Consider the following 24,589-nt stretch of genomic DNA (forward strand, 5'->3'; position numbering starts at 1 on the left):
CAAATAAGTCTATTGAACATGTGAAACGGCTGAAAAAAAACCGAAATGCTCCATAATTTTCCCTTAACAAAAGGATTGATCTACGGTTCTCCCCCGACAAGAGAGCGCTCGAGACCACACGGCTGTACATTCAAAAGAACGCTCAGGCGCTGGGCTCAAATCCTCCAGAGAATCTAGCATAATATTTCTTTTCAAGTAAAAGCGCCACAGTATCTTACCTCAACTATTATTTAACGCCCTTCCTCTTACATAAGTGGGAGGCTAATCCAGCTCGGGCCCAATCGATCCGTCGCTTATCACAACGCCAAACGACCGAGGCGCAAAGTCTCCCCACTGCCCCAAAATCTCCCTTCCGCATTTTTGCTGCTCGAAGCTATACTTAGTACTTGAATAGATTGAAATCTGCATTGTGCGTGTACATATGAGAACCGACGGCTTATCGAACTCGAATTCTACCCTTTTTAGGTGGACTTCAATGTCGACTCGCCGGATCGTCGGCCATTAAGACAGGGAGCCAATGTGCAAAACAGTTCATTGTGCTCATCTTGCATCTTTGTGGAGTGAAAAACCTTCAGCTAAAACGTGATAGACTGAAAGCGATGGTCGCTATTGACGTCGTCAATTTTGAGGTGCTCTTTCTCGTGTTTTATCCCGGCAACAGGTCTACCCCGATTTGATGGAAAGCAAAATGATGCCCGCAAAGCAACAGAAGTACGCAGATGGCACTAATGGCCAGTACCTGTGCAATTGCTGTGCGAGTTTTGCCTTCAAGTGGACTCGTCGGCGGAGTGGGTGGCGTCTAAGCCTTTTTTATCGAACCCTTGCGGCAGCAACACTGTTAGGCAACATGATGACGCTAGGGTTTTATCTACTTATCACCAGTCGTGACTTCTTTAAGAACTATAGGTGCGGCGAAAAAGCCATTTACTTTATCACCATTAACTTTTTAACATCGATGGCGGTTACGGGAGCTGCTGGGATCGCCGGCGTTCTAATGTCCCGCGTCTTGTTGCTGTTCGACAATTTCCCGATTTCGGAGTTCATGGGTCTAGGAAAATGGACCAGCCGGCTTGGCTGCATCGTGAAGTGGCTTCCCATGCTCATTACTTTTTGTTTCTTCGGATGGTTCGTACTCAACTTGGTCAGCACCACCTGGATTTTCTTATTACCTGAGGGTTGGTGCAGCAGAAGATGGAACTATGCTGGCATCGCTGCTGTGACAAACTGTCGCATCTGGTATAGAGGAGATGCCAAGTGCATTGATGCTCGTAAGTCTTCCCCGGTAGTAGCCGCATCATGATCCTTAAGTCCTCCTCGGTCATCGGATTCCATGTGTACCATGCCAAAGTGTCTAGCCTTCCTATCCCATAGTTTTCTCTTATGCCTTCTGATGTGTCTCAATTTGCCTACATTTTCAGCTCCTTCTACAGCATTATCCAATGTCAGTTCATGTTCTTGTAACTCTGTTTGCATGACAACCACCCATATGGATGCGTCTGAGTGCTGCTTCTGAGTCCTCTGCTTGCATTGCCGCCTTCAAGATGTGATTGCTCTCTCCCCGCCACAGTACATATATTTTACAGTACTTTGATGGCATGATGCAGAGGAAAAGGAGCTCATAGACTCCGACATGGTTAGTGTCTGCAATGACGGAGAGGAGCTGTCAAACCTGAGTTTCTTTTGGTTTACGCCTAAAAGTGAGGACTTGTCATGTTCTATAGGCGAGGTTTCTATTTGCAAGGCCTACAAAATCTTATTTTCGTCCTTCGCGAAATCAAATTCTGCAGTAGTTGACTGGTCAAGCCCTGAACTCTCGGGCTGTTCGGGTGCCGAGGCTGCCAATGAGCCCCCGGAAACGTTTATGACACCCGGAGATACAAGTGATCTTTACCGTTACCTCCTCATGTATTGTGTTGGGTGGAACATCACATTACTTACCCTCACCCTCCTCTTCTTCTATATCAAGTTCAGCAGCAAAATGGACTCTATCTTTCATCTTCCGAGCAAGCCAAAAGAAAACATTTTTCTCAAGCTGTTCAGACCTTTCTCGCCTTTTGACAGATAAATACTGTCAGGGTATGCCTCTGCAAGCCACAGAGTTGAGGTCTACGAGTGCGGGACAGGGGAGATATGCTCCTCAAGAAAAAGGTGAATATTCAAGGACACAACCCCAAGCCCCCAGCGAGACGGGGGCATGCGCACTGCAAAAGGCAGAGCCCCACGTGTCCGGCCATCAAGCAAGGACTTTAGCGACCCAAAAGGAAGACCAAGAAGCTTCTACGTGAAAGTGCTAAGGGATTCAAAGAGTGTGTCATTAAAAGATGCCCAGAGGGCGTGCCCTGGGGCCCTCACAATGAGAAGCAAGGTAGTCTCACTCCCCTCCTCTTTGTGTGACCTTTGACGCAGGGTCTCACACCTCAGCCATTCAACGGGGCAAGTGGGTTCTGTACAATTTATCTTCCGTTTTTGCAGTAAGTATGGCATCTCAACACCTTGCGGTGGCGCGGCTCTGCCTAGTCAAGGGAGTCCATTGGTCACAGCAGGGGTCAAGGCCACGTCGCCAAGAGGTGCCGCTTTGTATTTTTGAATCCAGCTACCTAGCATACTTTCAAAGGTGCCGGGAGCAGCCTAGCTCCTCTGTATGGCCTCGTCTCTCCTTGCCCCTAGGCAAGTGACCAGACGGCTCTATGGGGGTGCAACTCATTTACTAACTTCCGTCTTTTTTTCTCAAAGTTTTGTCTGATGCCAACCCCGGGGTTGCTACTAGAAAACGACCACAGCCAACTTGATAAGTTGCTAGGAGGCGCTTAAAGCCTACTTGTCCCTGGAGGTCGTTGGTGTGAGCCCCCTCTACCAGCTCAAGGTGGCTGATGACCTGACGAGTGATGCTGCTCTGCCTCCGGGGTTTCGTTCAGAGCCTCAATCATCTCCTGCCCACAGAGAGCAGCAAACGCTGCCAGGGCTGTCCCAAGGGCCCCGTCTTCCAGGGCAGTCTCGACAGCCTCTGGGAGATTATGGGGGGGACCCTTGAGGTCTTTGCCTCCACTTGCAAGGGCTTCCATTGCCCTCCGTACGCCTTGCAATAGCTGGGGAAGGGAAATGGGCATGCTGACTGCTGGCGCATCCTGTGATAGAATATCAGCTGAGAGGATTTGTCTTTGTGTAGCCCTAGGGGCTCGTAGAGGCAACTCACAAAACACAAAGTCTAGCAGGTGCCTAGGCCGTCTGGCAACACTAATCCCCTGCCCCACCCTAAAGGGATACTTATGGGAGCCCGTCGCGCTACACCAGCTGCGGCAGCGGGTCTGCTTCGCCTTAATGTAAACGCTGTCGCTTGGAAGGCCCCTGCTCTTCACCCATGCTGCAACCTCCCTCACAAGGTACACCACGATTGCCTGCGGCGCAACGGAAAGAAAGGCAAAGACCAGTGGTCCAGACAAGGCCGATTCCTAAAGGGAGCGCTGGCGTATGTTTGATGGATGGACACTGGAAAAGCAACTAGAGAGAAACGCTTCGAACTGGGAGGAGGAAGAGGAGGAGGGACTGGACTCCACGCGGCACGGGTGCAGCGGCAAACAATTTTTCGGATGCAGCATCAGAAGCAGGAACGCTGTGGAGCCCCAACATCCCCGGAAGTCGCCCACAAAATTTACACCGAAAACGCAGGGGAGGAGATAAGAATCCGTGGCGCTGGGGGCCCCCCAGGGGCCCCTGAGGCAGGGAGGATGCTTACCTTGGGGTAGACGGGTGCTTCTTCTCTACTGTATTGGGAATTCCTGCGTTTGTGTGGTGGCCGAGTTGAGGGCAAATAGAGCGCTTCTACCTCCAAGAGAGGAAATTGCAGCAAAGATGCAACAACAATCAGCTCGTGGAGGTCTGTTGAACGCGGAAGGAAGAGGCAAACGTTCGGAGCTACCCTGAAGAGGGCAGAGGAAAATCACAACGTGATGAAGCACACCTCTGAAGGGGCATGTGAACCACCCGGATGCCGCTTGGTCGGCAGACAACAAGCGACAAGGGATCGAACACGGCTATACGCGCGTGGCAGTAGAGGCCGGTCAGGCGAAAAGCACCCAGAGTCACACTGCTAAGGAGACACCTGGCAACATGTCACTACATGGCGCTCCTCCGCAGGAGCAGCCGCAGCAGCAGGATCGGAATGGATCGCAGCATGCAGCCTCGCCGTTTAAGCAACGGCTGTACGCGCACCTGGAGGCTGCCAGGATGAGGTCGAGCATCCCGCGGCGGGCCGAAAGCAGAAACCTAGTCTTTAGGAAGTCACGGCACCCCGCATAGCCCTCGCCCCCCCACGGAGGCGACATGTACAGCCAATCAACTGGCAGAAACGCATCAGGAGAGACGGGCAGTGGACGCTGGGAGAAACGGGGGGGCCCGCTGAGGCCTGCTTGGGGGGGCTCTCCCTCGGTTTCTTTTCTGGCAGCGACGTGCTCACCGCTAGACTGAGGAAGCCCTTCAGGATCACTGTTGACTGCTGCCGTGGACGCTACTGGCTGCGAGGGAGAGGCCATGCTGGCGCGCCTCTGCCGCGTCACTCTTTGAGCAGCAGCAGCTCCGGGAGCACTACACAGACGGCATGGGAGGGGGCTAAAAGGAACGCAGAGGCATGCGGCATCCTGAGCGGTTGTAGCTTCCAATGCATCCGCTTCGGAGGCCCCAACGACGCATGCAGCCTCCTCGCTGTCTCTCCAGGAGCCGCTGTGAATACGGCGTCCGAAAGCCTCGTTAATGGCCGCTTGGCGAGTTGTAAGGGCCCGAAGAGACAGAGCCGTGCAGTGCGTGGCCCCTGCCGGAGAGGTAGCACCCGCTGGCGTTGCTGACGGGGTGGCTGCAGGTCGAGTGTCTCTAACGCTCCATCCCCCCCGTAACACAGCGAATTGCTGCAGCTGCTGGTGCAACAAGACCACGGGAGCGCAGTTCTTGTCCTTGAGTGCTAGGAGCTGCGTGTTGTGGCGGCAAAGAGAGATTCTCAAGAGATCTCTGTCAACCCCCAAAACCAGGTCAAAGTGTCTAGACAGCTGAGCTACGTCTCCTCCAGCGCCACAGCAACCATCTGCCGCAACAAGCGGCCGTAGGCGCAGGGAGGAGGGAAGCAGTGAAGGCGACAGGGCGGAGACGCCAGAGGCCTGAGAAGGCCCTTGGACGGGAGCAGCAACACCCTCCCCTTCTTTTGTCTCACTCGCACAGGAGCTGGTGAAGCCATCAGGATCAGGAAGGTTGCTGCCCTTTCTGCCGCTGCCGTCACTGTAGCCGTAGTGCCCCAGAAGCTGAGGGAAAGACGGCTCTACCTCGTGTTCACATTCCAAAGCCCTCTGCAGCTCGCTATGCGCATGCAGCGCCAAGGCAATGTACGCTGCAACTGGCTCTATCGTCATTTCGCACCATGATGCAGAGTCCAGCAGCAAGCCTTCCCAATAATACTGAGACAGCGTCTTAGGCATAAAGTAGCGTGGCCCTATTTCGTTCCCTATTGCATCGTAAGGCACTCCAGCCGTTCCATCCCATGAAAACCAAGCCGCCGCGGGGGGCCCAGGGGCCTCCGCCTTGTCCCCCGTGCCCTCAGAGACACCACTGGATGGAGCCAAAACAGACAACACGGGAGACGCATGCTCCGTGTAAGAATGGGCAGCCACCGGAGCTGCTGCCAAAGCGGCCGGCCTCTTGTGCGTGTTGCTGCTGCTGCGCCCTGTACAGCTCTTCCTCGCCTGCACACATGCCACAGGAGAAATTCCCACCCCCTGCAACTGCTCCACAAGGAGGCCCTCCTGAGGGCTATCGAACGGCTCGAGATCTTCTTGAGGCCCCGCCACGAAATCCCGAGGGGCCTCTTGAGGCTCTTGAAGCAGGGAAGGCGGAATGGGGCATGCCGCAGCTGCAGCAGCAGACCGTAAATGCGGCTGCATGCGCGAAAACAGCAACAAGAATTCTGCAGGGTCCAGACGCTGCAGCTCCTTCATGATGATTCCAATGGAATTTCGGGAGACTTCCCCTTCCGTAGAGTCCTTCCATGCGCATCCCCTCTCATTGCCAGCCGTGTGTGGGTTATTCTGAGAAGGCAGAGATCTTCCCGAAGAGCCAGAGGCCTCCGAGGGCCCTCGCTCCGCTGAACAGTCGCGAATAAGGGCTTCGTACCGCCCCAGCCGCTCTAAGAGGCCTTCATCCACTCCAGAGGGGCCCCCCAGGGGGAAGCCGTGCGCAGGAGGGTCCGGGAGATCGGCCCCTGGGGAATCCTCTTTAAAGCGCCCCCAGGGGGGGCTTCGTGCGGAGGATCCGGAAAGCTGGCTAGGCTGCTCGTTCAAAACACTCTTGTAGGGAGTCCATCGAGAAAAGACGATGCATGCATGGGTGATGAGAGGCGTTGCTCCTGGTTCTCGTTCTGTCTGTTGCGGGGAATTGGAGGGAGATTTCGCTTTCTGGAGCTCAGTAGGCGCCTCGCCGAGTGCGCGCACACCTGAACAGCCTGCTGCCGCTTCTGCTCTTGTTTCTGGGTAGCAGAGACCTCCAAGACGCAGGGGGCTGTCCTCGGCTTTGGGCCGTTGCTGCTGTGAGTGCCACCGCTCTTTTTGCTGCAGGCCCCCGATCCCCGAGAGAAGCTGCTCAAGTTCGGCTTCTGTAGTCTGTACGGTGTACAGGCACGCTGGCGGGAGAGCAGGGAAGCCGCAAGCGAGGGAGGAATGGAGGGGTCCGCCTAGAGGAGTATTCCGCTCCATGCTGCATCGGCAGTCTGTACACTAGAAAATGCAAACCCCAATACTGCACTCGGCACCCTGACAACCATAACCGTAAGGGTGCCAACAGAAGCCGCTGACCCTAATCAGAGCACATTTCCCGGTTTGTTATTTGGATGGTGACGCTCCTATCAATGAAACCTCCGCCTGCAGCCACGGCGTTTACCGCCAAAGATGCAGAGCGCAGAGGTGGCATAAAGCCAAAGCTAAGCGAATTCTAGGTCCTGGTACCCCCTGAAGCCCAGCTCAGGAAGAAAGGAGGACTAGAAAGCACAGTACGTAGGGCCCACCGGTCGATCGACTTGAGGCCAGGATTGAGTAAAGGTTATGTGTACAGGCAACACCGGCTGTTACTTGTGCCGGAGTCAAAAGGGCTTGTTCGTAAAAATTGTCTTCACTCTGCAGGACAAAAGAGCAAATATAGTCTAACATACCTTGGGAAAATGTATCGCTTCAGCGCAGCTGTCCGCGCATTTTCCTTGTCTTGCTCCTGTTGTTTGTTGTTTCACATGTACTACATTAATACTTGGAATCAAATCTACATTAAATTAATTTCCAACAACTGTTTCTCTGAAAATCCCCCCCTGCAGTTAACGAACCCCTCCCCACACCACGCCATGGCCGATCGCTCGTGATTCTCACCCGTAAACCCTGAGGCTTCAATTCCTTCCCAAAGCCGTAACTGACCAAAACGGAATAACACGCATAGTTTCCAGTGTGATTTCGCCTCTGTGTGGCATTGTTCCCTGTCGAGCGAGCCCACAGAGCGATGACAATAACATGCCTGCGCCCTGGCTTGTTGCACTCTCTACGTGACATTGTTGGCGATGTGGTGTATATAGATACGCGTGCAATTAGGCATGTGGTAATCATATCTTTGTTTTTTGTGAAGGGGATCTATCATGTTTTACTGCGGTCTCCTTGAACGGCGGGCAGCACGGAAATCCAGTGCCACGTTTTTAAAGGGGAACATTCCCATCTGCGTTGTAAAGAAAGGACTTCTCCTCCCTCACTGCAAATTCCTCACAATGATGAGCATACAGTGGCGCCGATCAGGAGTGGAGCAGCTGGCAACATGCGCAGAATAGACCACGCAGTCGCACAAATTTCCTTCGCACACAGGCAAAGGCTATGAACTCCTTTCGTACTTGTGTTTCCCTGCACTACAACTATGACAAGCAACAGAGCACTCCGTCGTGAAGCTCACTTATCCCAACACAAAAGGATAATGATCCACAAGTAACTTTCTAGTTCCAACTTGACCCATTTATAGCATTCCATATGCCTAGTGGACATTCTGTGCGATTGCTAGGACTGTTCTGGGTGATGGGAATGACACTGGCATTGCTGTAACTTTTTCCTTTGAGCCACAAACCTTGTAGTCTCAAATAAAGGAGGAAAACTGCATTTTTCAAAAGCAGAGAAGAACGCTCTCTTTCAGTGATCTAGACTGTGCTTCCAGCTGACCGGTCATTTTATTAAGAATTGATAAACGCATAGCTTTAATTGTTAAGCCGCTTAGTTTACCTGTAGAATACAAGAATCCAGATTGGCCTTTTTCCCCGCGCTAATAGTGGCAGCTTCCTAATCACCACTGCCAGGCACTTGCAGGCCGGGTACATGCATCCCAGCGCCAGTCAACACCATTTCAAGTTGCCTTCAGAAAATCAAACATTTGATGGGAGGGGACCGCAAATCGTGCTTCCTGCGTGGCATTTGTGCTTCGCTAACAGGGCAAAAGCGCTCTCCTCGCAGTAAACGACCCTAGAGAACAAGTCCTTTTCTTCAATTGCATGCGCAAAGTTTCCCACTAAAGCGGTATGCTCGCTAAGGGCTCCTCCTTTGCAGGCTATGAAATACACAAAAAACTTAGTGAACTGTCAAGCCAATACCTACGCATTAAAAATATATAATCAAGTCATGAGTTCAATCGTATCAGGTCACTCAAGAGGGCTCTTGCCCTAGGAGTCTCAATTTGCCCTTCCGCAGCCCCTCTCTCCGTCCACAAGTTGTTGGCATACTACTCATTGCACCAAGTATGACATGAGAGCAAGTCATCACAGTGTACACCCACCCGCAAAACACCTGCGAAGGCCCGAAACGACCAGAAGGCCGGCCAACCCCAGGTCTTTTGCGAGGACGAGTGTCCAACGATACCAGAGGGCTATCTCAGTGACGCAAACCACTGCGCTGTGCTTTGGCTGACAAGAAGAGAAAGGGCCAGGCTGACTTCGTTAATGCAGCTCTTAAAACTAAGCTCTGCTTCTCTTCATCTGAAAACTTGGTACGCCGATGCTATGGCCATGGGAACTTTATCGTACCGTGATTTTTCATGCATTTCTAGTGGACTTAGAGATAGGTCCATGGGAAGGTTGGGAAGATGTAGTTCAAAGAAGCAAAGGACACGCAGTAAGGGATAGACACAAGAAGGTGGGACGGATTTAGACGCATACTTTGGCCCTTTGCACAGAGCCCTTACCCCTTACGTCCTACACGACAAACTATCCAGAACCGTCTGAGGACGTGGGCCCCTTGGTGTCCGTTCTAAAAGAGCTCTATGCAACAGGAAGACGGCAAAGGAGAAGACCTATAGGTTCATCTGTAAAATCTTTGCAAGGCCAGAGTAACATCGAGAGGCTGGACGAAAGCACTAGTGCACTGATGAGGGGGAGTGTCAGCGCTGCTGGAAGTAAAGAAGGACATGGGTGGCTCAGGGCACGCTCATAACAAGAGTACCTGAGAACAGACGGTGATGGCGTTCCTTCAAAACGTAAGAGGGAAGTGATGCTTATTTAGGGGAAGAGGAAGTGCAGCAAGTTCATTATTGTTGGATACATGGACCAAATGGCCCTGTGAGGCGCTTCCCAGGCATATACATAGAATAAGGCCGTCATTGCTTTCTTATGTGCAATACTTAATTCTGCTTCCGGTTAACTCCTCTAAGAGGCGGGCTCGTTCACGCTTCGTGTAATTCGGCGGTTTCAGAGTTTAGTGTCTAAAGGGATACGAGGTTCCGCGGTGGGAAAATGAATGCGCTGTTTCGTCCTGATCGAACTAGGATACAGCAGGTCTGAAAAAGGAATCAACAGCTAGTACGTAAGTGGTAGTGCACTGGTAGCGCCTTGTGCTTTACTTGAAGGAATGAAGAGGCGTCCGAAAGCAGCGGAGATGCAGCAAGTCAAGAATAGCACTTCTTGGTCAAAATGTTCACTAGCTCCCCGCCGCTACCCGGGCTCTACTCCGTTTCTTTTGTCAGGAATTTGAGTTGAAGACCTTGCAAGCCCCAAAGAATGCACTGTACTGACTGCCTACAGGCTTTGTTGTTCTAGATGTGCGATCACTCTAGGCCAGACGTTCCCCAGCAAGCATAGTGAACGCACGATATGTTGCAGGAACCCAGGGAGTGCTTACAATGCCAAAGGAGACAATGTAATGACTTGCAGCAACCCTGCCAAATTTTAAAACAAGGCCTGAAATTTAAATGTGGCTAAGGCAGTGGCGGACATAGCTATTCGGCAAGAGCGGGAGAGACAGAAACTAGCTAAAGGAGATTTTGTTTGATTAAGATTGCGCGATGGTGGTGGTTGACCCGAGTTAGTGACAAAATCCAATGACTTCAACGCTAACGAAATGAGCGTGCTGAACCTACCCACTCAAAGCTTTGTTCCACTAATTGAAGGCTTTCTCATCATCCCCACAATTAGGCTGCTTATTCCCCCTCGCATTGAGTATATTTCTTGTATTTGGATGCAAAGCATTAGCGCCAATTCCTGAACTCCGGCTTTTGACGGGGTTGCTTCCGCTGTGTCGGCACTCGCTGGGAGCGTTATGAGCGGTTGCCCTGTTTGCCTCCACCTTTTACTTTGTGAGTAAAAGTCGCCTCTTGTGGGAAAACAATGAGGCATGCAGACACTGAATGATGCTTGATTTGCAATCAGAGGCTCCACGATTTGTAGTGCAGCTCGTGCCTCCTTCTCGCTCTGTCCGAGTATCTGCGTCTTCTTTGATTTGCTTGCTTTTTGGGCAATCAAACTGGATAAGAAACAACGTTACATACATCATATTTGTATTTTCAGCGCGTGCTACTTCCTCGTCTTTTACTCCCCAAAGCAGTCGCAGTGGCCTCTGGGCTTCTGCTGCTTGTGCTGCTCGTACGCTCAAACGCGCCAAGCAGGGCAACGATTTTCTACAGAGTCATTCTCCTCTGGGAGCTGTCGTGCAAATTAAGCAAGACAGAGAGCAGCGACCAATGAAAAAACACGGCGAAACACTCTGCCCACAGGCACCACCAGGAGCCCCCGCTGCCGGGACGAGCAACTGACCACAGCCGACAAAGAGCTGAGAGACTGGGGAACTCGAGAAGAAACACTCGCCGTTTCAAGTTTATTTTTTCAATAGATTCCAAGTAATTTTGGATTATCTTGGCCTTCTTGTAGTTCACCCCCTCTGCCTCTCTCTGATGCGCCATCTTGACAGCCTTCCAGCATCTCTCCCGCGGCCCTCCCACGATCTGCCAAGCGAGCTCAAGGCCTACATACCCTACGTCCAAATCTCGTGCTTGGAAGCCCATGTGTAGGTTTTTTCTTGCGTTTACCAACGCAGGGGGGGACCTCTCTGTCTGCGCGTCCGCGTAAAAATCGCATGTGCCATGGGCTTGCGGGGTGCAGTGGGAGAGGGGAAACACTTGGTCTGTTACAATGGCGTTCCCAGGGGCCCTAGGGGGGCATTCGGGATTCCCTTCTTCTGCGTATGCGCGCCGGCGGATGTACAATCAGCTGGCCCTAGACACCCCTTTTTCTAAACAGACGAACTACACGGGCTCCTTGCTTGGAAGGACAACATCTCCTGCCTTAAGGGCTCATGAAGAGGCTGCTACCCGCCGACGTCGCAGCCTGAGTGCTCAGAGACAGCCGACAGATGATATACCCTTGGGCAGACACAGCGCAGCCCGTGCTGCCTCACGCCACAGTCGCTGTCAGAGAGAAGCGAACCCAGACGGTTCCTACGAGGGCCAGCCGAGGAGTCCTTTCTCCTACCCGAAAAACAAACAGGAGGTCTTCCCGTGCTGGAACGCAATGACTCCAGATGACTTTGGTGTGCCTCCCCACGGAGGAGGCACCCGTCTCGTCGCCAAGGAGGCCTCCTCCGCCTCCCGAGAAGTGGGAAACGCTGCAGTAGCGGAGGCTCTTCGCAACAGACTGGAGAACGTCCACGGGGACCTTCACCACGACCTCGATAAAAGGTCTCTCCTAGCATCCGAGCAGCAGGACGCCTACGACTTTTCCCCCGCGTCTGCAGACGACCATCGCCACTTCTCTGTCAGTTTAGCATCCTCCAGGGGGTACCCCTCTCTCGCGTCGCCTCGCCTCCCCCTAAGGGCACGCCGCTCTCTCTATGAGGCCTTGTTTCCGCACACGAAAGCAGCAGAAGCTCTGCCGTGACGCTGCCGCGAGCAGGAGCCTTCGGTTCATGTACAACAAATTTGCCCAGTCCTTCATTTGCGTGCCGCACTGCGCCTCAGGCTCCCCCCCTGCGGAAGGACGAAGGCCGATCTTTTGCTGAGAGCAGGCGAGACTCTGACACACCCAGACAGGGGCACCCTCAGGAGTTTTCAGAGACAGATGAGGCCTCCAATCCTCCGACACACGCCTGGGCTGAATGCAGCATTACAGACCACCCCTCGTCACGAAAGGAGCGCAAGAAGGAATCACGCGGTATGTCGCAGTGCCTGTTCAGCATAGCCTCCTCAAGGCTATTTACACGCCTACCGTGGACAAGTCTTCTTCGATTCTCCTGAGAAGAGGACCTTAGAGGGAATCAGTCGGCTCGGCAGCTCCCTTCCTTGCCGCGCTATCACAGAGGCCCCTAAATCTCCCTCAGAAACCCCTATCACGAACGCTTCTGCGGCGCATATTGCGGCCTCTGCCTGCTGCCTACTTGCCACTGTGGCTCAGTGTGTTGATGTCTGCCTGCACCACATTGTACGCAGCTCGCGACACACAGGGGCCAACAAAAACTGACGAGCAGCAGCAGCAGCAGCGGCAGCCGCCGTTCTTGCCCTCCCAGCCCTCGCCACCTTCCACGCAACGCCAGCGTAAAGCCTCTTCGCTTTGGAGGCGATCGAATTCCAGTGAACAGAGACGTTTTTCAGGGCCGAGACTTCAGGAGGAATTCTTAAAAAGCCCTTCTTCAGGTGTGTCTGTGACATCCTGTGCCTCCGGGTGGGTGAGGCCTCATACTGCGCGCCGATCCGGGTGAAGCCTCTGCCTCCCTGTTTTCTCTCTTGCTGCACTCCTCAGCCCCAGAGGAAAAAGACTTTCCGTGTACAGCCGAAGACCTTCAAGCGAAGGCGGCTGATGCGGTCCAAAAGGCGCAGATGCTTCTGGAAAGAGAGAGCAACAAGAATCTTGCCGAATTCCTCCCACGGGCTCCCTACGTCACAACCGGATTCGCAGCGCCTCCGTGAGCGGTTGCAGCCCAGTGTGTTGTTGAGCACTCGCAGAGTTTTCCTTTCATGCGAGTGAGAAGTGCTCTGGGGAAGGTTGCGCGTGGTGCTTTCGTTTCGTGTGCCTCCGGCTGCAAGCCGTATGTGTGTGGTTGGCTGGAAAGGCGCACAGTGAATAGTGCATGCGCCCATCCCTGGAGGCTTGTTGGCGAAGGGACTGGTGAAAGCGGGCAAGAGAGCAGAAGTTTTCTGCTTTCGAAGGCAGAAGGGGAGGGCGCGTGCGTGGGTGTGGGGGCGTCGCTGGAGAGGGGCGATAGAGGAGGGGCCTTGCCGTGAGGCCTCCTGTGGGTATGTGCCTCAGAGAGGCTCTAAGCCTTGTGGAGAAGCTACGCTTGAGGGAGGAGAAGGCTGAAGTTCTAGAGAGGATGAACCGAAGAGCGGTCCCCTTGTCGGTCGGAGAGAGGGCTGCCGTCGAGGCGGAAAGTGAGACTTCTTTAGAGAAGGATTGGAGGCACATGCGGCAAGCGATAGAGGGAAGCGGGCGGGGTGGGAAGGGGCTAGCTAGCTACGGATGAGAAGTTAGGCGCACATCCGCACGGTCGCCATCTCTCCTTCATCTGCTTCTCTTCTTCTTGCCCGTCTCTTGAGTCGCGTGCAGGGCGATTTTTGAGGCACTGTTTGTGCGGCGCGGTTCCAGACGCTTCTGTGTGCTGTGCTGGTGGCTGTCTGTTGGGCCTTGCTGCAGTGGCAACGCTCCAAACGAAGGTTCAAAATTACTATCTCCTTTACCAGAAGGCGTTACAGAGACAGAATCCCATGGAAACCGAGCTAAAGAGGCTCAGAAGAGGCAAGCTGTCTCCCTTTTTCCCTTCGCCTCCAGACATCCCTGCAGAGGCCCACTACCACACTTGCATGCTGCGCAGGCTTTCAAACGCCAAATGCTTTTCCTTCTCTGCTAACAAAGCACGTCGTGGCTGTTTCCTAGGGGGGAGTGCGTAAGAGGCGCTTGACGTGCAGTCGCTTCCTGCCCTTAAAAAAAGGCACTCTGCGCGTGTGTGGTGGCGTTCCCCTGCGGCCTCACGTGTCGATCTTCTTTGCGCGAGCCTTTATTCCGGTGCGCAAGTCTGCGGATGCCCTCTCTTTTTGCAGAGCTGGCGGATGGTCGGGAGGCACAGCGTCGCTACAAGATCGGGGAGATGGCTAGGCTCAAGCCGTCAGGCGGAGACGGCCGCGTTGAGCGAGCAGGAGAGCAGGGCCCATGGGTGAGAGGCGTCTGAGAACGGGCAGGAAGGGGGGCTGGTGGCTTGGCGTTGAGGAAAGCAGGCTGAAAAGGCGGGAAAAAAGAGGGTCCACAGAGGCAAGGAGACAACAGGCAGATATTATGCAGGCTTAGGGCCTTGCGCAGGGGCGAGGAGGACCTCAAGAGGGCGAGAGGGAGTGGGAGAGATGCAACAAGCATACAACGAGAGCGGCAGAAAGCGCTTTTTTGTTCGCCGGAGAGGGGTGATGACGGAGGCCGCCTTTGTAGGGGGCAGCCAGAGCTCGATGGGGAAGGAAAACGCTTTTGCCGGGGTGCCCTTCTTGCAGCAGTCTTGCCATTCGTGTGGTGTGTGATGTGCGGTGTATTGCGTGTGATGTGTGGTGTATTGTGTGTGATGTGCGGTGTATTGCGTGTGATGCGCGGTGTATTGTGTGTGATGCGTGGTGTATTGCGTGTGATGTGTGGTGTATTGCGTGTGATGTGTGGTGTATTGTGTGTGATGCGTGGTGTATTGTGTGTGATGTGGTGTGCTGTGGACGCAGTCTGATTCGGAGTTTTCTCTGCTGCTGCACGCACTCTTGGGTGTCTGTCACTGCATAACCCCCCTCTTCGCGCAGGAAGCGAGCAAGTATGCTGAATCCATGCCCGGACCGAACAGCAGAAACATGGTGAAAGCGGTGGCATTTGTGGCCTCCAGCAGTCACCTGCATCCTGCCATAGAGAAGGCGAGGCGTGATCTTGCAGCGGCGCTGCGCGGACTGCCGCAGAGTCACTGGGAGCTGCTGCAGGAGCGAGAGCAGCAGCAGCAGTCCGCTTTCTTGGAAGGCGCAGCAGGGAGCAGCTCGAGCGCATACTACGGGAGAGGCCGCCTTGGCGGTGGTCGATCGAGGGGGGACCCCCACTCTTCGCCGGAAGAGGCGCAAAAAAGGCACCGGAGGCACAGCCAGCTGTCAGACTCGCAGCCTGCTTTGCTTTCGCACTGGCAATCGCAGCAGCGGCAGCGGCCAGGCAGCACCGAGCCGCGAGAGGGTCGGCGAGGCTTCGAGGATGGGCAGAGGGGGAGAGACTCCTCGAAGCGGTCCTTATTAGACAAACCATCCAATAGATCGCGCTCTGTGCGTTCGCAAAGCCCTAAGGCTCCAGCGTACAGAGCAGTTCATGCTGTCCACTGGGAAGGCATGCGGCGCACAGATGGTCTTGCCCTTTACTTCAAAGATGGAAGGGTAATTAGTCCCGAGAGAGAGCTCGTTTTCGCCGTAAGTGCCAGTCCCCTGTGTGTCGGGTTCTTCTAGCCACGCCTAGTACTTGCCGCCTTGATCAACAGGCCGTTAAAAAAAATCAGGGGTAAGGACCTGGTGAAATAGAGAAGCTACGGCTTCGGGGTGCGGACTGAAGGCGAGCGATACAGAGGGGCTCCTCAGGAGTGGGGTTGGAAACATGTACATATATATGTATATATATTTTTAGGTACATTTAGATATATAGATGTGTATATATACATATATATATGTATGTATACTAGTTATGAAGATTGCCTCTGCTCTCCGCAGGCTGCTCCCATTGAGGTTCTTCTCTCGTCGAACTCTCCAGAATCACGTATGGTGTAGTTCATCAGCGCCACCCGCACCAAGCTGGCGGCTTGTTTTCCTGCGAAAGCACTGCTGGACACGTACTGAGTAGCAATTAAGACGCCTGCCAGGGGGCAGAAACAGTCGGAAAGCAAGCGTTCTCCTGAGGGAGTGAGGGAGAAGGGGCATTCTTGTGTATGTATGTGTGGTGTGTGTGTGTGTGCTGTAGCGACAAGCAAAGACGAAACGATGCGTTCCAGCATTCTCGAACACAGGGGCCTTTTGCAGAGACCGACCTGCGCTGCCATTGGAGAGAAAGACGTAAAGGCTCAGGCAAGCCTGATGGCTTCAGCTTCCTTGCCTGACCAATCAAGCGGTATGTACTGTCCCTCCTGCCACAACCCCAGCACGCGCAGCAGCTCCTGCCCTGCTCGCTCATGCAATAAAGCTTCGAACGGGAGAGGGGAAAGAAGAGAGGGGGGAAGGAAGGAAGGGGGAAAGGAGAAGGAGGAAGGCTGCGCCTAAAAGGAAGGCAAAAAAAATCATCCAGGCTGGCGCAGCACCGGCCTTTTTCGCAGGAATAAAAAAGGGGAGAGCATAGCGTCTATCGACTATGACGGGGACTGTGTGTCTTTTTGTCTTTATAGTAGTTGTGCAAGGGCGCCTGTTTCTGCCGGTGTGAGCAGCAGCGCGTGCAATTTTTCCAAAGGAAAGCGTTTGGATGCGTTTGCATGCAGCTGACGCCAGTGTATCGGCGAGCTCTAAGGCCCCTTCCCGCAATGGCTCCACTTCACGCCCTTGCAAGTCGATCTCCCTTCTTCCCGCAAAGTCTTCGGCGCAGTTTGGCAGTACCAAAACCTCCGGTGAGTCCTCTCCTGGAAAATTATGCCCTGCTCGCTTCTCTGTTTCCTCCTTGAGGGGATCAGGGAGGGGAGGAGGGAGGTAAACAGCAGGACGGAAAAAAAGAGCATGGCATTGTTGTTTTGTGGTAGAGCTCGCGAAACAGCAGTATTCCACCAGCTTGTTAGCCATATGCCCATTTGCCAGCTCCGCAGGCCTTACAACAAACAACCGTGTCTGTCGCTCTCTGCCTTTCAGGGATCTCTGCCTCCAAGAAGAAAGCAGCCGAAACTAAAAGAGCATCGTCGCTCCTTCTGTCGCAGGCTGCCCAACCTGGTGGAAAAAAAGCACCCTCTGTGCTGATCTCCGAAAAAGCATCAGATTCCACTGCTGTGCCCTCCAAACTGAGCGGTTCTGCCGTCTCTCTTCTCCCGCAGCCTTCACCCTCTCTGCTCCCTTCTTCCCAAGGCCTCTACATTGCCCCCTCGAAGTCTTCAGAAGGAGGAATATCCAAAGCAGGGGCTTCTCTGATCCCTAAAGTCGAGATAATACCCGCAAAAACAGAGCTTACCCTTCCCAAGATGGTGGTCAGCCCTTCGGTTGCAGCTCCTGCGCCTAAGGACGAGGCACTGGCCCTCAAAGCGCCTCCAAAGGCAGAAGGAGAGAGCCTTCGTCCGAAGGAAGAGACGGAGCCTCTGCCTTCTAAAGATGAACCCGATCGTCCAAAAGAAAAGGCCGAAGCGATGCTTCCTCCTAAAGAAAAGGTCGAAGCGATGCCTCCCCCCAAAGAAAAGGCCGAAGCAGTGCTTCCTCCCAAAGAAAAAGTCGAAGCGATGCCTCCTCCCAAAGAAAAAGTCGAAGCAATGCATCCCCCCAAAGAAAAGGCCGAAGCGATGCCTCCCCCCAAAGAAAAAGTCGAAGCGATGCCTCCCCCCAAAGAAAAGGCAGAGCTCGAACGAAGGCTGTCTAAGCGCTTGGCAGGGGAAGAGGCCGACAAGCAGCTTGATAAGGCGATCTCTCGAAAGAAAAGCGAGCAGGGGGGGGGGCCTCCTGAAAGGAAAGAGAGCATGAAGGCTGCAGGGAGCTCCAAAACTACACAGCGTGGAGACTCCAAGGATTCTGAAATGGTAAGAGCATCAAGTTCTCTGTCTTTGCGAAGCTTGCTATGATCTCTTCCCTGCCTCTTGCCTTCACCAAACTGCCGCCAGCTTGTCACTTGTTGATGCATCTCCGTTCAAGATATATATATATATATATATATATATATGTGCAGAAAGCTCGCGCGCGTGCTGTGCTTCAGGACAAGAAGCCGACAGAGAGTACGTGTGAGAAACACAGAAAAGAAGGCCCTCTGCCTCTAGGGATGCACAAAGCCTTTCGAGTGCCTTCGCTCGCGTTAAGAGTCTTTCCACAGGGCAGTCGCGTGTCTAGATACAGAGGAATGGCTCGTTAGAAACCCCCTTGTATTGCCAGTAGATATATAGGCGTCTCTCGGGAGTGAGGGGTACATGTGTACATACTTATATGTATATCTATATGTATATATACCCCGCATCCCGAAGGTTTTGTTGGTTGCAGAGGACGGGCTGACGGAAAGGGGGCGAGGGCCTTTGGTCTCACAGAGCACCTGTCAATCTCCTTCTTGTTCCTGCTGTGGCATCCCTCTCTGCAGCCAAGGAATATGTATCCTTTCACATCTCTTACCTTAAGTAAGAAAGAAGCTTTGATTCCCCTTCCAATGGGTGCTGCTGTTGCATACGTGGGTGCAAAGCGTTGCTGAGGGGGGGCGAGGCTGCGGCTGGCACTGCGGCACATGTCTGCCAAACGTTGAGGCTCCCCTTGCTTCTTCAGGGATCTAAAGGGTGAATCTAAAGAGCAGCGCATCTTCCAGATCGTCCTCCACGATGTCAAGGAAAATCCCCTCCCGCTGGTAGCAATTTTTTAGCGCCCTTTGAACCGCCAGTGTGGACTAGAGGCCCCTCTCCGCCTCGCCCCCCGCTTCTCGCCTTTCTCCCCGCTACACATGTGACTTCCAGCAGCAAAAATACAGAGCCGTCTCTGTCTGTCTGCTTCATCTGCGCAGGCCGAACACCCAGGCAGTCTCGTTACAGGGAGGCACGCAACTCGACTTGAGCCTCGTGGGGGCCCCCCCCGTGTATGCAATATCGAGGAGACAGTGAGCATCCATCCCCCTGAGACCAGCGCAGCACGTGCCCACCTAAATATGCGTATAAAAAAGCAGCTCTTCCTCCAGAACCGTACACTAGCTGTCGAGAGCGACTCCCAAAACTTTGGGGAGAACGTCTCCTCTCGGAGTGTTGGCAGCCACCCCCAGGCCGGCGCTCCAAGACGGAAGGCCCTTCCCCGCGAAGGTTGTTGCATGCACAAAGAGTTGCCGCGTGGAGTTTACGTAGTTCTTCTCTTCTTCTCTTCTGTGCCTCCTTGCTGCAGTTGTGGGTTCCTCGGGAGAAGGAGGAGGGCATGCGCCTGTCGATCGTGGAAATCGGCAAAGACGGAGCGTCAGGAGTTTTGGCGACTTCCGGATGGCTGCCGCTCCACACCATAAGTGTAGGCTGCACAGAGCTCACGCCCGAAATGGTGGATCTCCGTGAAATGGCTCTCTGAGCTTGCCTCCTGCACCGAAGCGAAATTCGCGCTTAAAAGATGCCCTTTATGTGCAGGGCAAAGAGCAAGACGAAGAGATCGAGATTCGGAAGGCAAATGCTTCCGGAGAGATGGAGACAGGTTTGTTTGTTTGTGTGTTTATTTCTGCGGCCCCTCTTATGTGCTTTCGCTTGCCTTCTTTGTTGATCATCGCTTCTTACAAGCGAAAGACGGCCTAGCTGCTCAATTTGCTCCCTCCGCTCCTGCTGCATGCATCTTCACGCAAAGCAGAGAGCCCCTTTGCTGCGTTTCCATGCGTTTAATGCGCGCTCTCTCTTTGCGCTGCAGTCGCAAGACTAGTTGTGACGCTCAGGAGGACAGCCCTCGCCACACCGTAAGGCTGTAGCAGAGGAAGTAGCTAGCGCGCGTGGATGCTGCCTCTGGAGACCTCGTTCGATCTCAAAGTCACCAGAGGCACACACACACACACACACACACACACACACACACACACCCGCTGCTGCTGCTGCTGCTTTTCCTGCCCGACTTTAGGGGTGTAGCACAGCTCGTGTTGCTGGTAAATAATCTGTCCGACTGTTTGTAGGGCTGCCACAGCGTCGAAGAAAGAGGGGGCCTCTGACGCGCGACGAGGAGCTTTTCCGGGAAAAGAAGCATCGCCTGTGCAGGGAAAGGCAGAGGAGCTTGCCCAGAAAAGCGCGGGAAAGAGCAAACCGCGAACGGACGAAAAAAGCCACGGTGCGTCGGCGACAGCCGGCGGTCCAGCACCCAAAGGAGAAGGCATCGCCTCCTCGAAGGCAGAGCCAAAGGATCTTAGCAAAGCCGCGAACAGCAAGGGCCTCCCCGCCTCAGAGGAAGCCGAAGAGGACGCTGAACGTCGAATGCTCGAAGAAGAGCTCGCCCGCAGATTCTCGGCGGGGACGCTTGAGCGCATGCGCGCTCTGGCAGCTGAACGAGGTAAGGATCGCGCAGACAGCCCAACAGGCGGAAAAGGCAAAAATAGGGGGGCTGCGGTAAGGGCCTTGCTGCGGTCCTATGGGCTGCGTTTGCGGCGGCGAAAGAAAAAGGCTACAGGGCAAGTCGACGCATACAAAGACGAGGAAGTGAGGCGTAAAGTGCTCGAGCTGATCGAGGCGGGTGTCTGGCGCCCTGGTGTTGAGGAGGAGTACGGCCTCTACGTAGAGTCCGATGCAGCAACCGATACAGGCAAGGAACAGTACACGACATGCTGCACATACACACACACATACATACATAAATATATGTATGTATATATAGCTTCTTGAATACGTTGAAGAAGAAGCATTTCGTGCGTTGCTGTCTGCGCCCGAACTGCCGTTTTAGTTCGTGGGATTTTCGTGTGTGCCGTCTGTTGGGGTGGCGTGAAAGCGATCGTTGCTTCCTAACTAGAAGAAGGCGCCGCTGAGCGCTTGTCTCGCCCCGCGGTGTGCTAGCTTGCTGCCCTGCTGTCTTTCTACCTCGCGCTTCTCGCGAAGCCGTACATGCCAACGAGTCTATAGGCCCAAGCGCGCAGACAGAAAGCAGCAGTCGCCAAGCCTGCAGCTTCTTACCCTCAACATTAGGCACTTTGTTGCACGGAGATTAGGTTCCTCACATCGTGCGTTCTCATCTTCTTCGGGAAGAGGGAGGCCGAGGGGCAAGGCACCGCTTGGCGGGACTGGAGGGGTTTCTTGGGTGTAAGGGCCTAAAGAGAGAGAGAGACGGCACCTCTCGATCCTCCAGTGAATCGCTAAATCTATTGGCTTGTGAGAAGCCATACGGCAAGAAGAAGGCCGTTTATTCTATGCGGGGGGCTTATATTGTCTTCGTGCTCCGTAAATGGACTTTGTCACGAGAGAGGTCGTGTGCTCTCATCAGCGCTTGCTGACAAGCTTCCGCCTGTTTGTCTGGCACTGCTTCGTGTTTCTTGGTGAATGCGACTTGCGTAGCTCTTGCTTGCTTGCTAGAAGATTCTTGCCTTGCTGCCCTTCGCGCTGTCTGTCCTTCTCAGAAGCCCGCGAGTCTCCCGTCATTGCTGGAAGCGCTGCAAGTGCGTGCTCTACGGGCTTAAAGGCCTTCCCTTAAGGCCTTCAAGTGCCGCTAGGAGGGAGAAGGAGGGGGAAATGGAGAGGAATTCTTATTTTTGGGGGGGCTCCTCGCGCCATCGCGCAGCGGTAGATGTGTGATCTTCCTGCCCTCTTGTCGAGACTGCTCTGCCGTTGTGGGGGGGGGGCCCTTTGGTCGCTCTCCCCCACGCTCTTGTGCAGCAGTCTTTTCTTTGTTGTTCTGTGTCTGTCGTTGTTGACCTTGCTGCTGGGTTCCGTCTCGAGAGGCCTCCCGAGTGCAATATGATCCTTCTTCGCACTCGGCCAGATTCTCTTTTCTCTGCTATCGTGGCGAGGCTTCGCTGTTTGGTGCCCCCTTTCTGCAGGCCCCAAGGTGGTGACGCCGACTCCTAAGAAAGTGGCTCTAAACCTCAAGGGCAGAAGCAAGGACGGGAGCCCCTCCCGAGCAGCTGCTCCAAGTGTGAAGGGCAGTAGTAGCAAGCCCTCCGACGCGTCGAAAGCAGCGAGCGCAGTCTCTCCGGAGGTCAAACGCGGGGAAGGGGCTAAGGCTCCGGAGGAGTCGCAACTCAAGCAGGCCGCTCCGCAGAAGGCAGCTGTCAAGGCGACACCTCAAGCACCTCCGAAGAAAACGCATGCGAGCAAAGCGGCAGCGTCTGGGGCCCTGAAGGGGCCCCCCGGAGGGAAGGAAGCCAAGGGTGCCCAGCCGGGTGCCAAAAAGCCACAGTCTGCCGATGAACATACTTCAAAGAAGGAGGGGCCCCTCGGGGGCAGCAAGCAGCAAGAGGCCCCGGCGAAGCTGTCTGGACAGGAGAAAGCCGAGGCGAACAAAAAGCCGGCTGCATCGGCAAAGCCTCAAGGCGCAAAGCTGCAAGGACCAACAGAACAGCAGGCAGCAGCAAAAGTGTCGACGCCAGCGAACGCAGCGAAGTCTCAGGCCCCTGCAGGGGGCAGCGGCAAAAGCAGCGCTGCCACGACGTTCGTAAAGCCGCCAGCAGTGAAATCCCCCTTGAAGGTGTCGCCTTTGAAGAAGCCCCTGATACCCAAGGCGAAAGGCATCGGTAAGCAAAACGCCGGCGCGTGAAAACGCAGCCACATTAGAGTCAAAGGGAGTCTTTAGCCAGGACGGTGCTGGGTAGGAAGCTGCATGCGCACCAGGGCCCAAGAGGCAGCAAATGGGGTGGAGAGGCAGCGCGGGAAGCTACTAGCCCTCCGTAGAATGTCGAGGAACGCAAAAGAGAGGAACACCTGCTTGCCCACTGTAAAAGAAAACCGTCTAGTTCCCTCCCCGAGGGGGCAAGAAGGGGGGCCCTAAAAACCACGCAGGCCCCACTCCGCCTTGCGGCGCTTTCGCAGTCCTCCCGGAGCCGCCGACTTAGGAGCAGTGGCTTTCTGGCTAACACCTCGCTGATGGGCGCAGATCCTCAACGAGAACCTGGAGCGTGCAGGCATCCTCGCGCAAGGAGAACGCGTCAGCAAGTGAAGAGAGGCGAATGGGAGGTACACGCCTATAAGTATATTTAGGGTATGGGCGGGTAAGTCTGGAAGAGAGGCAGTGTTTGACGTCGCAGTTTTGAAAGTATGTTGCTCTCATGTAAATGCCGCGAAGACGGCGAAACAGTTACTAAATTTTTTTTAAGGCTTCTAAGGGGGCCCTTCCCCTGCACACCGCGCGAACGGGAGCACCTCTCTACCAGTGCACGCAGAGCCAACGAGCAGTGGGTAAATCCACGCATTACCGACGACTATCCAGAGCAGCAAAAACACGAGATACACGCACATGAAAACGCGCCCTTCCAACCACGCAGAACACAACGGAAGACGAGAACGTCCCGGCAGCCGCCAAGGGATGCCACAGGCAGACTAACTGCGTAGGACGGCGGGGAAGGACGGGGGAGGTGGCCGGAGAGAAGAAACGCGCAAACAGGGATATCTCAAAAAGGCGCAAATGTGCTTGCATTCGTCTACACAATTATCCCACAGAATCGCCTTGGAGCTAGCACCTCACTAAATGTTGCCCGACAAGTTTCCTACTGCGCCTTAAGACTTTGAATGCACGCTACAAGGACTCATATTTATTAACTTCCTCGAGGTATCGCCGCCCCGCCACGCAGGGGGATAGCCACCTCATCGCCATTGCGCAGCTACGCACCGAACAAAAGGGACCAAGGCCAAAGGCTTCAGGGGAGGCATTGAGCTCGGAGAAGCTCTGCCCGTTTCGCGCAAGTCGCACGCGCCTCCAACAGTGCCACTCTCCCACTCAAACAGGTACCTGACCCTATACGGGTATGGCCCTGAAGGACACCTCTCAGATAGGCCTGCTGATCAAACTCTCTGCTCAACTTGTTTTCACTCGGCGCGTAACTTGGTCTCACTCCACCTCAGCCTTTCCGTGCATATATATATATATATATATATATATATATATATGTACATGGCTGCGTCCGCCCGCATGCCCCTGCCCTCATTTTCTCCTTCAATCCTTCGGTTTTCGCCACTCTATGCCTTAGATCTCTTCTCCCTCATTCACCAGTATTTTTTCTTGGCGTGTAACTAAGTCTCTCGCTCTCTCTACCTCTCATTCAGCCTTTCCGTGTATACATACATGTACAAGGCTGCGTCCGCTCATACACCCCTGCCCTCATTTTCTCCTTCAATCCTTCGGTTTTCGCCACTCTATGCCTTAGATCTCTTCTCCCTCATTCACCACTGTTTTTTCTTGGCGTGTAACTAAGTCTCTCGCTCTCGCTCTCTCTCTCTACCTCTCATTCAGCCTTTCCGTGTATACATACATGTACAAGGCTGCGTCCGCCCATACACCCCTGCCCTCATTTTCTCCTTCAATCCTTCGGTTTTCACCACTCTATGCCTTGGATCTTTTCTCCCTCATTCACCAGTATTTTTTCTTGGCGTGTAACTAAGTCTCTCGCTCTCGCTCTCTCTCTCTACCTCTCATTCAGCCTTTCCGTGTATACATACATGTACAAGGCTGCGTCCGCCCATACACCCCTGCCCTCATTTTCTCCTTCAATCCTTCGGTTTTC

The 24,589-nt window shown here is 54.1% G+C and overlaps 4 protein-coding genes across 4 annotated transcripts; 3 read left to right on the forward strand and 1 right to left on the reverse strand.

Annotated features, from left to right (window-relative positions):
* Positions 1-754: 754 nt before the first annotated feature.
* Positions 755-2,065, forward strand: LOC34619075. The gene is made up of 2 exons (XM_022732385.2): positions 755-1,268; positions 1,605-2,065. Exons 1-2 carry the CDS (start codon positions 848-850, stop codon positions 2,063-2,065), a joined length of 882 nt encoding a protein of 293 aa, XP_022590252.2. The 5' UTR covers positions 755-847.
* A 1,693-nt stretch (positions 2,066-3,758) lies between these two features.
* LOC34619076 lies at positions 3,759-6,728 on the reverse strand. Its single transcript, XM_026337242.1, has 3 exons — positions 6,030-6,728; positions 4,338-5,843; positions 3,759-3,917 (listed from the first exon to the last, which is right to left on the reverse strand). Exons 1-3 carry the CDS (start codon positions 6,726-6,728, stop codon positions 3,759-3,761), a joined length of 2,364 nt encoding a protein of 787 aa, XP_026193027.1.
* A 10,713-nt stretch (positions 6,729-17,441) lies between these two features.
* Positions 17,442-18,313, forward strand: LOC113147269 (protein TonB-like). The gene is made up of 2 exons (XM_026337243.1): positions 17,442-17,870; positions 18,161-18,313. Exons 1-2 carry the CDS (start codon positions 17,442-17,444, stop codon positions 18,311-18,313), a joined length of 582 nt encoding a protein of 193 aa, XP_026193028.1.
* Positions 18,314-19,403: 1,090 nt separating this feature from the next.
* Positions 19,404-22,629, forward strand: LOC34619078 (ribosome-binding protein 1). Its single transcript, XM_026337244.1, has 4 exons — positions 19,404-19,458; positions 19,542-19,605; positions 20,069-20,688; positions 21,914-22,629. Exons 1-4 carry the CDS (start codon positions 19,404-19,406, stop codon positions 22,627-22,629), a joined length of 1,455 nt encoding a protein of 484 aa, XP_026193029.1.
* Positions 22,630-24,589: the final 1,960 nt, after the last annotated feature.

This window comes from Cyclospora cayetanensis, unplaced genomic scaffold (assembly GCF_002999335.1).
Source record: "Cyclospora cayetanensis isolate NF1_C8 unplaced genomic scaffold, CcayRef3 CcayRef3_contig_170, whole genome shotgun sequence".
NCBI classification, from domain to species: domain Eukaryota; phylum Apicomplexa; class Conoidasida; order Eucoccidiorida; family Eimeriidae; genus Cyclospora; species Cyclospora cayetanensis.